The sequence below is a fragment of the Chelonia mydas genome, chromosome 7, assembly GCF_015237465.2.
Source record: "Chelonia mydas isolate rCheMyd1 chromosome 7, rCheMyd1.pri.v2, whole genome shotgun sequence".
NCBI classification, from domain to species: domain Eukaryota; kingdom Metazoa; phylum Chordata; order Testudines; family Cheloniidae; genus Chelonia; species Chelonia mydas.
Genome location: NC_057853.1, coordinates 107,468,528 through 107,481,623, shown reverse-complemented (window position 1 = coordinate 107,481,623; position 13,096 = coordinate 107,468,528). Strand labels below are relative to the sequence as shown.

General features: G+C 41.5%; 1 protein-coding gene across 3 annotated transcripts in view; it reads right to left on the bottom strand.

Moving 5' to 3' along the window:
• Positions 1 to 13,096, bottom strand: part of CACUL1 (CDK2 associated cullin domain 1) — an 80,266-nt gene that overhangs the window by 4,233 nt on the left and 62,937 nt on the right. For 2 of the 3 annotated variants that reach the window (XM_007064220.4, XM_037904032.2), the window contains 2 exons: positions 10,470 to 10,559; positions 2,846 to 2,984 (listed from right to left, as the gene is read on the bottom strand). In XM_007064220.4, coding sequence (XP_007064282.3) covers positions 2,846 to 2,984; positions 10,470 to 10,559 — 229 coding nt within the window. The remainder of the gene's footprint in view (positions 1 to 2,845; positions 2,985 to 10,469; positions 10,560 to 13,096) is intronic. The other variant, XM_043551125.1, reaches the window with a different exon arrangement.

The window sequence follows — 13,096 nt, the reverse complement described above, 5'->3', positions numbered from 1 at the left end:
AGAAAACATTGGGACAGACGTACCCAAGAATTGTTATCCAACATCACATATGCAGATACAAAACTAAGACAAAGATATTAAAGCCCAAGGGCCCCACAAATTATTTACTAAGTCCTTTACAAACAGTTAAAGGTATTTTCTTGCACCCATGTAAATCCCAGTGTAGGATCAGGGCTATGGAGGTTACAGTCCACACCCTAGGCAAAGATTCCAGGAAAAGGAGCAGCATAGAGAAAAAAAGCAGAACAATGAGAGAACATGCTGGTAAAAATCTTGGGAAGCGCAAGGAGGAGAAGAAAATAAGAGAGGAGGTAGGGTAGAACAGAAAAGGGACTTGAAAACATGGACAAGAAGTTAAAATTTGATGTGGAAGGTGAGATGAAGCCAGTGAAGGGATAGGAAGAGGAGAGTGGCATGGTGAGAAGAGGTGAAATTTGCAGCATTTTTTGGAGGGGATTGGAAAGTGACAATTTGGGGGATCAAAGAGAAAGAGAGAGACTGCTGCAGTCAAGATTGAATATACACTCTAGAATTTTTATCAAATTGTTCTGACAAAATAAATATAGAGTTTTCTGGGAACATAGATTTACGTGAATAATCAATAAGATAAGAAGAAAGGTTGGCTTATCTGTATAATTTTTATGTAGGTTTTTAAATAAGGCTCTGCGTTGCAGTGGTGATGTCAGAAACGATGCTGAAATAGCTGTCTACCAGGACACACGTTTTCACAGTTTTTCCTTGCACTCAAAGTGCTGTCAGCATAGTTCGATGGGAAGAGTTAAACCCTTTACGATAAAACTATGAATCGTTAATTATTGACCTATGGCATCATGGAAAAAGATCTTTCAGATCAAATTTATTAGCACTTGGAATATTGCCAGTGTTTAAAAAGCTCAGCTCAAGGCTTGCTTACGAATTGTCTCTGAGGAAATATAGTTTAACTTCTCAATTAAAAATAGACATATTTCATAATCAGATTTCCAGGTTTAAGTGATTAGATGTAATTGTATCATTTCAAATATGTTTACTGGTAAAAATGAAGCTTTAGAAATCTCAAGTCATCTTGTGGCTAAATGCCCTTAAAGTCTTTTCTAATCTTTCTTTTTTTTAAACCACACATTCTTAATGAGCGTTTTAATGCAGCGAGAACTTTTGCTAAGATCAATATCAATCTCCCCTCTGCTTCTCCACTCCCAAAGAACAACCCCATAACTGAGAACAAACCGTAATTCAAGAGACCAATAGGGGGTTTCTTTTAATAACTTCAGTTTTTCTCAAAAACAACTTAAATACATTCTGCTCTATCTATGGTCTTTGAAATGGAGTGTGTCAAAACTTAAAAGGCTTGACTAAATTTCCGAGTTAGTATAAACACCCTCTCCTTTTCTTAGGCTATTCAATATATACAAGCACAGTAGAAAACATGTGAGTCTTCAAATTACCACTTAAATACCAAGGCAATGGCACATAAGAAATACTTAAAATATTACCCGATCTTAACTCCCATTAATCTTAACACCAGGATGCTGCCCATTGATAGAAGCCAGTATTAAATACAGAGTGCTGGTTTTGTGTCAAAAGATAGGCAGATGATTATTCTTTAGCACTGGTGCTTTGAACAGCAGAATATTTACTAATAACTTTTCTACTTTAGTAACTGGAACTCTCCCTTGGGGGATATTTCAAAGGAGCTGAGACGTGCTCAGCTACAGATCACAAAGTGATCTGAAGGTCAACACCAATGTGTTAAGACTGACCTGACCTTTTGTTTTATGTGTATTCTTTATGATTGGAGAGAACACAGTTCTAGGTCTCCTGACAGCCAACATACAACACATGATGTTATTCTAGTTAGGAGATAAAAGAATGAGCTTCTCAGAAATACTGATCATCAACTGCAATATTATAATATTGATCTAAGTGAAAACTGAAGGCCTGAAGAAAGACTATCATCTATAAATTCCCATTTCTGTGAAAATATTGTATACCCACTATTGTTATAAGCAGCCACTAAGATTAGGATAATTAACATTTAGAGAAAAATAAAATTCTCTTTTACTCAGTTTGTTTACTTTGTGCATTTGATAGTACTTTGTGTATTATCAGTTTCAATGCTTTGTTGAAGGTCACTTTCGCTTCCTGCCTCATGCACTAGCTGCTTTACTCGGCAGAGATGCTCCTGTGAAAGGATCTGGGCTTGCTAACTTCCTCAGCCTAACCTTAGCGTTTCTGGCTCCTGCAGAGGGGGTCAGGAGAGGCAGCAGTGGCAGTCACGTGCTGCAGCCTGCCAAGTTCACTGAAAGACAGTCGGCTGGTAAGATGTGTGAGCACGGACTGGAGTGGGAGGAGAAGAGGAGCACAGTAGACCCCAGCGCATTTTTAAAAACTAATAAAAATTCAAACTGATGGTGTCCTTTTACTACTTTAGGGAAAAGCGATGTTCAAAGGACAATGCTGAATGGGAACTGACAGTGAAGATGACCACCCACTAATAACTAAATCAAAATACCACGAGGGTATAAAAATAATCAGAAGCATCTCAATTTTATCGGAAAGTATTTGAGAGCTGCTGATCACCTATTACTTCTTATTGCTTTCAGTGGAATTTGTGGGTGCTCAGAACGTCTGAAAACTCAGGCCACATTGTTAGGCGCTTAAATATGGATTTAGGTGCCTAAATACCCAGATTTGAACATTCTGGTTCAAGTCTTTAGAATAATATTTAATATTCTATTGAATATAATACAATATTTACATTTTTATGTTTTTTTTTAAGTATATGCATTTTAGTAGTATCAGTGCTGTCTAGTGCGTGCAACTGCCATTGAAGGCTAATAATTATTACCTGGTAAATCCATTCTGCATAAGCTCTCTTTGAAGTTTCTGGTCTTGAGCAGCATATTCCTGAAGCTCAGATTCCACAGCAGGGGGAAGAATGTTTGGGATGAATTTAGAAAATAAAGCTGGTGCCATCTGAACCCACTCTGTGTGAAAAGGGAAAAATAAAAAAAAATGATGAAACATGCAGAATAGAAAAAAAAAACCTTATGAGCGGTAATTTTTTCTTTAAGAATTAGCAATGATTATTTTGAGGAAGGACTGAAGGTTTTTAAAAAAATAATACAAATTGTTTAATAGCTTGAATTAAAAGACTAGATATTCTTAAAGTCTCACATATTTTTGGCCCAAGAGTCAGTGCTTCTCCATCAAGAGCCAATGGCACGATAGACACTTACTGCTGTAAACAGTACGAGTCTTATACTTCATTGCCCTGTACCTTCTGTAATCCTTTACACCAGAGCAAGAGGGTGTAAAATGCTACTAAGTCAGAATAGATTCATAGATACTAAGGTCAGAAGGGACCATTATGATCATCCAGTCCAACCTCCTGCACAACGCAGGCCACAGAATCTCACCCACCCACTCCTGCGAAAAACCTCTCACCTATGTCTGAGCTATTGAAGTCCTCAAATCGTGGTTTAAAGACTTCAAGGAGCACAGAATCCTCCAGCAAGTGACCCGTGCCCCATGCTACAGAGGAAGGCTAAACCCTGAGCATATGGGCAAGATTCACCAGCCAGATACCCAATGACAAGGTGGATAAGGTAATGTCTTATTGGACCAACTTCTGGTAGTGAAAGAGACAAGCTTTTAAACAACTACACTGCATACAAAGTCAGAATGGTATACATCCTCCAGGAGGCAGCTCCACAGACAGGGTCTCTTCACTGAAGCAACCATGCCTCCAGACTGATTCCATAGACTCTCAGAAGTGACAAAGCAAAGATAATATAGCATATAGAAACTGCCTTAGAAACATGGAGAAACAGAGAAGTACCACAGAGTAACAGTGCAAGTATCTATAGCTGAGCTTGCTTGGAGAAGAAGGGAATGTTTGCTAACAACTGTTGCAATTCTAGTGTAGACAAGGCAAGTTGTACTCATTGGTTAAGGTAAACCCTTGGCTCCCTCATAGGGTTTACCTGACTACTGAACATGCCTTAGCTAATGTGTTAAAAATACACCATGTTCCTAGCGTAGACATGGCCTTACACATGAACACCAGTGCACAAACCAATACCTTCATCACTGTAGTAAGGTTCACTAATAACTTATACACAAAACAATACCACCTTGCACATTACACAGTAAGTTAAAGGTACTGTGCCATTTAATGAGTACACACAAACATCCCATTAAAGTATCAGCATTGGACAAGTTAGCCCAAGCTAATTTCTTAACATGAAATACTGTTGACAAGCTCTTTTGTACCATTGCCATTGACACTGACCATGTGAAACAAAAAGTGTTTAAACCTATAAACAATAAATCCTCTAATGGTGATGTGAGTCAGAGAGATCAGTATCTTACACATTCTTTACCAATGAAGGAAAGTTATGGACAGCAGCCAAATGCACTGTGTAAATGTCTACATATTTTCTTAGAACAAAGGATTAGACCCACATTTACCCCCCCATCTTCAAGACCTTCAAGCCTGGGTTACCTCAACCCCATGCCGTGGCTGGTCACTGCATCTGACCTGTTTTTCTCCATCCTCTCTTCCCTGCCCCCACCTCCGCCATTTTCATTTTCTTATTTTTTTTTTCACCCCCTCATCTCTTTTGTCTGTGAATGTTGCTCATTCATATGGTCACCTCTTTCATAGAATATCAGGGTTGGAAGAGACCTCAGGAGGTCATCTAGTCCAACCCCCTGCTCAAAGCAGGACCAATCCCCAACTAAATCATCCCAGCCAGGGCTTTGTCAAGCCTGACCTTGAAAACCTCTAAGGGAGGAGATTCCACCACCTCCCTAGGTAACGCATTCCAGTGCTTCACCACCCTTCTAGTGAAAAAGTTTTTCCTAATATCCAACCTAAACCTCCCCCACTGCAACTTGAGACCATTACTCCTCATTCTGTCATCTGCGACCACTGAGAACAGTCTAGATCCATCCTCTTTGGAACTCCCTTTCAGGTAGTTGAAATCAGCTATCAAATCCCCCCTCATTCTTCTCTTCCACAGTCTAAACAATCCCAATTCCCTCAGCCTCTCCTCATAAGTCATGTGTTCCAGTCCCCTAATCATTTTTGTTGCCCTCCGCTGGACTCTCTCCAATTTTTCCACATCCTTCTTGTAGTGTGGGGCCCAAAACTGGACACAGTACTCCAGATGAGGCCTCAGCAATGTCGAATAGAGGGGAACGATCACGTCCCTCGATCTGCTGGCAATGCCCCTACTTATACAGTCCAAAATGCTACTGGCCTTCTTGGCAACAAGGGCACACTGTTGACTCATATCCAGCTTCTCGTCCACTGTCACCCCTAGGTCCTTTTCTGTGGAACTGCTGCCTAGCTACTCGGTCCCTAGTCTGTAACAGTGCATGGGATTCTTCCATCCTAAGTGCAGGACTCTGCACTTGTCCTTGTTGAACCTCATCAAATTTCTTTTGGCCCAATCCTCTAATTTGTCTAGGTCCCTCTGTATCCTACCCTTACCCCTACCCTCCAGCGTATCTACCACTCCTCCCAGTTTAGTGTCATCCTTCAGTTCTCCTTCTTCCTCTCTTTCCCAATCCCTATTCTCTTTCCTTCTTCTGTCTCCTTCCTTCCACTATGTGGCTTCCTTTCTCTACCCTTTACCCTCCCCATCCCCAACATTAATCAGAGCAAATTTTGCTGCGGGAGATCTGGAGAGGAATCTACTAGTGTCTCCGTGTTCCTCCAGAAAAGGCATGCTAGAGTAGGTAGAGAAGAGAGCAGGAAAAGAAGCAGATTGAGCTGCTTAAGGAGAGCTACTGGACAGTGTTCCCTCTAATTTTTCCCACAAATCTATGGAATGAATTTTGTTATGTGCATCAATATGGAGGTGATGTGTGACGCATCACCTTCATATTGGTGCATTTAACAAAATTCATGTGGTGGGGCCGAGGCATTCGGAGTGTGGGAGGGGGCTCAGGGCTGGGGCAGAGGGTTGAGGTGCAGGGGTGTGAGGGCTTCAGCTGGGGGAGGCGGGTTCTGGGCTGGGGCCAGGGATGAGGGGCTCAGGGCTGGGGCAGAGGCTTGTGGTGTGTGTGGGGGGAGACGGGGACGGGGTGAGGGCTCCGGCTGGGGTGCGGGCTCTGGAGTGGAGCTGTGGATGAGGGGTTTGGGGTGCAGAGGGTGCTCCAGGGCTTCGGTATGGAGAGAATGGACTCCCTCCAGCTCTCTCTCCCCACAACAGCACCTGGGCTGGGGTGGGAGAGGCGCGCCTCTACGCACAGCAGCTTCAGGGCTGGGGCCACGGGATAGGCACCCCTTCCCTGGCAGGTCCGGGCTAGGGGAGAAGTGCCCCCGCCGCAGCAGGTCCAGGCCGGGGCTGGGTTTGGGCTGCCCCTCCCCTGGCAGGGCCTGGCCGGGCGGGTTCCCTAAGCACATGCATAGCGCTAAACAGGCTGCTGCACAGCTTACAGGAAACTTAGCTGCTGGACACATTTTGCTCCCTGACTTCAGCCCAGATCAGAGTACTTAAGTGCATGGCAAGTTTCTCCAATCGCACTACTTTTCTTCTCCTCCCTTTGCCAGCCTCTCCTATTACTCTGTCAATTGCCTAGTCTCAGAGAACCATTTGGAGACAGAGCGTGGAGAAGAGATAGCTCTTGAAGCTCATATTCCCTTCCTTTGTATTTCCAGTGCCAGCAGTGGAGACTGAGTGGCATCAACAATCGTGTACAACTGGAACAGCTTCTCACCTTTGGGGCAGTCTCCCAGCCTCCCAGGGGCCTGCTCTTCTGAACACGTTAGAATCTAAATCATCAAGGACTGACTCTACTAAGGAACATCTTTCAATACAGAGGAATTGTTCTTGGTACAAACTTAGAGCACTTCCAGTCCAGCTAGAACAGCATTCATATAGTATCCTTATCTTCATCTTTTCAATTAATTTTACTATGTTGCTATTGACTAAAGCCATGACAAGGTGAATGTTTGACAGATTGAGCTTAAGAATTTGATGTGTTGTATACCACAAACTCAATATTCTTTCCTTAATTGCTAACCAAAGACATTCTGTTCTCTTCCATAGCATAAGCATTGTTCACAGATTGGCTGAGTGGACACTGTGAACTCTAATTATCTCACTCTAAACATTACAAATGTCTCTGAATGCTTACTTATGAAGCGTCCAGCAGGATTACTCAGACAACTATGCACTTCTACTCAAAGTTAATAGGTATGCAGCTCACCGGGTATATGACTTGAGAATTTAGTATAAAAGATATTCAACGTTATAATTATAGTTCTGCCAACTCATGATTTTATTGCAAGTCTTGTGCCGTTTGGTGTTTTTCTTAAAGCCTACACTTCTGGAGTCATGCAATTACAGGACAATCTCAGCTTTCATTTTTCTATCCCTCAAGATTGTGAAGACGGGATTGAAAATGTTAAACTCAAAAGCTCAAACACCAGAAGGCAAATAAAAAGAACCTCAAATTTATCATTTTTTAAAATCTAATTTTTGTGGACATGACTGTGATGAAGTGGGGATTTTCCCTTGTTATGCGGGATGTGAGTCTTACGGTTGAGCCGATGTGAGTTTTACTGTTTTGCATGAATACTGTGTGTGCCTCAGTTTCCCATGTGCTGCACCAATACCTCGGTGGTGAGAATAGGGGTGTCTGACTATGGCTGAGACCTCTGAGGCAGGTGAGGCTGCTCCAGCTGCCTGCACGTATGCTATGACCGGTGCCCTTCGTAACCTGAAACCCAGGAGGGGATGCAACCAGGTGATGACCAGATGACTCTTTGCCCAAGAAGCGAGACAAAGACAAGCAGCAGCAGCAACGGGGGTGTCTGAGGTCAGGTTGCTGGAAGCTGGCAGTCTGCTTGGGGAGACTGGAAAAGGGGGAGTCCAGGGCTTCCTGGCCCAGGACTCCCCAACTTGGACTTGGCCGAAAGTCACTAATTTCCACGCTAACAAGTTCTGTTCTATGCTGTGTTCCTGTTGACTAATAAACCTTCCGTTTTACACTGGCTGAGAGTCACATCTGACTGCAAAGTTGGGGTGCAGGGCCCTCTGGCTTCCCCAGGAGTCCCGCCCGGGCGGACTCGCTGCAGGAAGCGCACGGCATGGAAGGGGATGCTGAATGCTCCAAGGTCAGATCAAGGAGGGTCGAAGCTGTGTAGGTGTCTTCCCCTGGCAACAGTATGCTCAGAGAGAGGAGACATGCTCCCCCAGAGTCCTGGCTGGCTTTATACGGAGTAGTTCCAGAGCATCGCCTGGTGACTCCGAGACAACAACTCATGATTTTTAAATGTCTGGCAATACAAAATCCAATCACTTCATGTTAGGATGGTGCAGAGAGAGGGTGGTTTGTACAGTCCCGTCTGGTTGTCAGTTATTTTGGTCAAATAATGGAATGGCTTGAGCAATCTGTCATATGAGGACTGAGGGAGGGGCTTGCAAGAGCACTTCCACAGGCGTTGGAGCAGCTGGTAACTGACAGCTAGTATCGTGAGCGGACCCGTTTTTAAGGGAAAGCTTAAATTCTGCAGAAATCAATGGCTTAGGTCTTCCTACTCAACATTAGCCAGGTGATTTTTCATGACCTGGTAACAATCTTATTTAAATATCCTTTAGAACACAGTAAGAATACTGAAAATCTGAGAGGGAAATGACAGTACTGAACCAAACTAAACTTTGTCTGTGAAGGAAAAGGCAAGGCAAGTTCAATTTAATGTTGACAGGCTTTGTAAGGTTTTCAATACTCTTGTCTTTTGGGATATAAAATAGGATAGTAATATCAAAATCTTACAGATCGGCTCAACTTAGAATGAAATCATGCTTTGTGCTCTTTTTAAAATATATTTTCCTTCTCCAGCACTGAAAAGTAAAAGAGGGTAAAGATGAAAATCATCACCAGTTTCCTTCCCCTACCTCCTATCACTTACATTTTTTAATGTTTGATAAAAATAAGACATGCCTGCGAAGAGTGCTAACTGTGTGAATTCTGTAGATAGTCTGACCACCACAATACTGGCCCTCATACACGCCAGACTCTGAAGTTTTCATAAAGCTTCCTCTTTGTCATGTCAGGTTCTTTGAGTGGCAATTCCATAGAAAAGAAGATGTGATGGCACCTGGATACGATCCTCTTCGCAGTTACACCAGTACAAAACAAGAATAACTCCACGGAGCTAAAACTGGCATTGTAGGTAAGAGGAAAACCAGGCCCATTTTGGTATTTGTGTTTTTGAAGCAGAAAAATAAAGGAGCATGATCGATGTTCATTCCGGGAACTTCACAGAATGCCCAAAACATTCCCTCTCCTCATCGCCAATTAGATGCTGTTGACAGTAGAGATCTACAGCAGAGACTATACCTGGTCACTAACTAAAGCATAATGAATACACGTTCATTACAATATTGTTAGAATTACATATTTTATTATATGCCTATTAAGTCCTATAACAGCTGCAGAGCTCACCACATGGAAAACTGCACATACCAGTGAATAATGGTTATTTTAATTACCTGCTGCTGTACTGTTAAACTCCTTGGGAATACTGTCCCTTGACCAGGGCTCCCTTCAGTTTCCAAATTATACTTTACAGTACCTTCTCAATTTCATATTAAATTTCTAATGCCATGAAAAATCTAAGAGTACATCTACACTCCCATAAAAACCTCTTGCACCCAGTCTCAGAGTCTGGGTAGCTGACTTCGACTCAGAGCCCGGGCTGCCCGGCTGAAAATTGCAGTTTAGACAGTTGGGCTGGAGCCCAGGCTCTGAGACCCTCCCCACTCATGGAAACATCTACACTGCAATTTGATAGCCCCGCCGCCACAGCCCCAAGACAGCCGCCGCCACAGCCCCCAGGCCATCTGCAACAGTGCCAAAGGTCTTTTATCGCAGTGTAGACATACCCTCACACACCACAATTTTCTAGGCTTGTTGAGATAACTAATGTTGGACTTGAAGCCCACATTATATACATTTTACCCAAGGGCAAAATAAAACTTTATAATGAAATAAATGAATTATTTATTTCTTTATTATAGCAAAATTATATCTGTAATCACCACAGCATCATAGATGGAAAGGCCATTTAGATGGAAAGGCCATATCATTCCCACTGTTTTATCTATCTTGTTTTTGAATATCTGCCATGATTGTCCCATTGAGCAGCCTCATCCCCTTATAGTAATACAATGAAGCACAGTGCTCATACTTCAGTTTCCCCTCTCTTATTTTAAACTATTTAAGTGAAGGTGGGAGCCCAATGCAAGAATTAGTCCTCCTGCAGTTCACAACACAGATCTACTGCATTCATAACAAAGGCTTTGCTGTGACATTACACAACACAGCTGAACACTGACTGACAGATAAGATCATGAAACTACCTTTTTAAAGATACATAATATTCTAGTTTGTGGAATGTTTTGGCACTATAGTATAATGGGAGATTCCAAAAGGAAGCAATGAATATTTACCTGGTCTAAGTGTATACAGGCCTTTCACAATATTTGCCATGGTTGAAGGGGTTATTTGAAACGGTGTTGACTGAGCTTCTAAAAGTAAAGCTGAAATGAAAAGAGAAGCCTGATTAGCCATTTTCTTGGTCAAATACTTTAGATTCTCTGCATATATTTTTGGCAGTTAAAAGAAAAAGTTATTTTTTCCTGCTCTGTCTGTCACCTGATGTTCATAATGAGGAAACCAAGTGAGAGACAAATGAGTGAGAACTGCATTCTTACAGGTGTAAGTACTGTATAACCTTTTAATTAAAGTGCAATATACAATATAAAGTTATGTGTGGCAAAAATGTGAAATAATACTTTATCTTTCTCCTGTTACAGCTAAGCATATAGGACTTGTAAGGGAAAACAGGCAAGTAACTGCGTTTCAATGACTCTGCGACAGAACTGAAGTAAATGCAACTTATTTTTAGCGGTAACATTCAAAGTGCTATGGTAAGCATAAGAATTTCCACTAATAACTGTTTTAAGACATTTACCATCCTGGCAACAATATCTGCTCTGGATTTGAAGTCCAAACATGAACACTCACCCTGAAACAAAGTTTTTTTTAAAAATCAGCTATAAGCAAGAGTACTTTCTTTTTTTTTTAAATAGGAGAGAATATTTATCTTTCATTCTTGATGCACTTATGGACTTAATATGTAACCGAGAGACACTAGCAATAACTGCATTTTTTCTTTGGATAGTTGATTTGGTACTGTTATTAGTAAGCGTATTATGAGGCATCAGTTTTTAACATGAGGTAGATTTGATTGATGTTGTACCTGTATAAACTACAACATGAACTACTTGTAATTCATTTTGTTAAAGAGCTACACCTGCCCCACGCCCTTCCTGCCATGTTTGTATGTTTCCAGAAGCCACTGGTCAGCATGTGTTACACACTCCTCTCTCTGCCCGATCCACAGCGCACGGTCCTGCCCCTTTAGCTCACACTTTAGAAACAAAAAGAAAAGGAGGACTTGTGGCACCTTAGAGACTAACCAATTTACTTGAGCATGAGCTTTCGTGAGCTACAGCTCACTTCATCGGATGCGAAAGCTCATGCTCAAATAAATTGGTTAGTCTCTAAGGTGCCACAAGTCCTCCTTTTCTTTTTGCGAATACAGACTAACACGGCTGTTACTCTGAAACTTTAGAAACAAATGTTTTTAGCTGTAGAGCGTCCCCAGTTCAATCTCCAATATTGGTCAAGATGGCAGTCACCACACTTATAACCACTGCTTTTTTTTTTTTTTCCCCCTTAAAGTTCTTCCTTCTTCTGTGGTATAAAAGACCTGTACAAAACAGTGGAAACTGACAAGAGAAATCTCTTTCTTTAATCTTTCAATTACAGTAATCCAAAGTGCTATTTGTAACTATTATAGGTAAATTTGTCTCTGACAGAAGCGTGATTTTAAAAAGAACAGTGTCCCTTTCAATCTGGAAGTTTTGAAAGGACAGTGACTTGCATTCAATGAGCCAGTTGAAACCTTTCCCCAACAGATTTTCCCTGCAGCAGTACCTAGGCTAGTCAGGAAAGCTGCCTAAAGTGATATCACCTAGGGAACAAGACTTTATTACAATGTGTAGCAATATCTAAATATGATCTAGAAGAGATTAAGCTATAGATATATCATGCATCTAAAACACAAGCCTAGCCATCAGATGTTTAGGTGCAATTGTAAAATGATTCTATCTAAAATGGAACCAACATATGTGTACTGGATTTAGTTTTAAATGGCTTTTTCAGTTCCTCCTTAAAACTTTTGAGAAGACTATTTAAAAAGAATAATCACATCAAAGGTAAACATTTAAACATTAAAATGAACATAAACTCAACAAAAGCCAGAACGTTCACAGCTAAGAACAGCTGAATACATGGCATCTGACACTATCTTCAAACCATTTGGACATAATTCACTGACTTCATTAAAGGAAACCCAATAGCCAATCTTGCTTTGTAGTAGTGTTTGATCTTATATCCCACGTAGGCTGCAACAGCCAGAGATATTTAAAAATACTTGAGCAGGACTAACACTCATCACAGGCAATTTTACACAGCGGGGGAGGACAGACAGAATATTATTACAGAGAAAAATGGTATCGCCAAATGTTACGTTCCTATCAATCAGAGAGAAGTCAGGAAAGCAAGCTCCCTAAACAGGTGCATAAAACATGCTTCAAGCTGCAAATTACTTAGATGCCTCTGATCACATAAAATAAAATCAGAGTCGGAAATAGGGTGACCAGACGTCCCGATTTTATAGGGACAGTCCTGATTTTTGGGTCTTTTTCTTATATATGCTCCTATTACCCACCCCATCCTGATTTTTCATACTTGCTGTCTGGTCACCCTAGTCACATACTAAATTTTTGGTTTATAAATTTGTTTCAGAGTTCATCCCATCATACCTTTTATATATTTGCTTTCACATTATGGAAAACAAAAAGTGCCCAGAGACACAAAACATCTTTTTTTTAAGGCACATCTGATCCAAGCAAAATGCTGTATGGGTGGGTCTCTAACAGATGTAGAGCCAACAATGTTGGCTATTACAGCTCTCTGACCATGGTACAGAAGGCATGTTGGGGAGAAC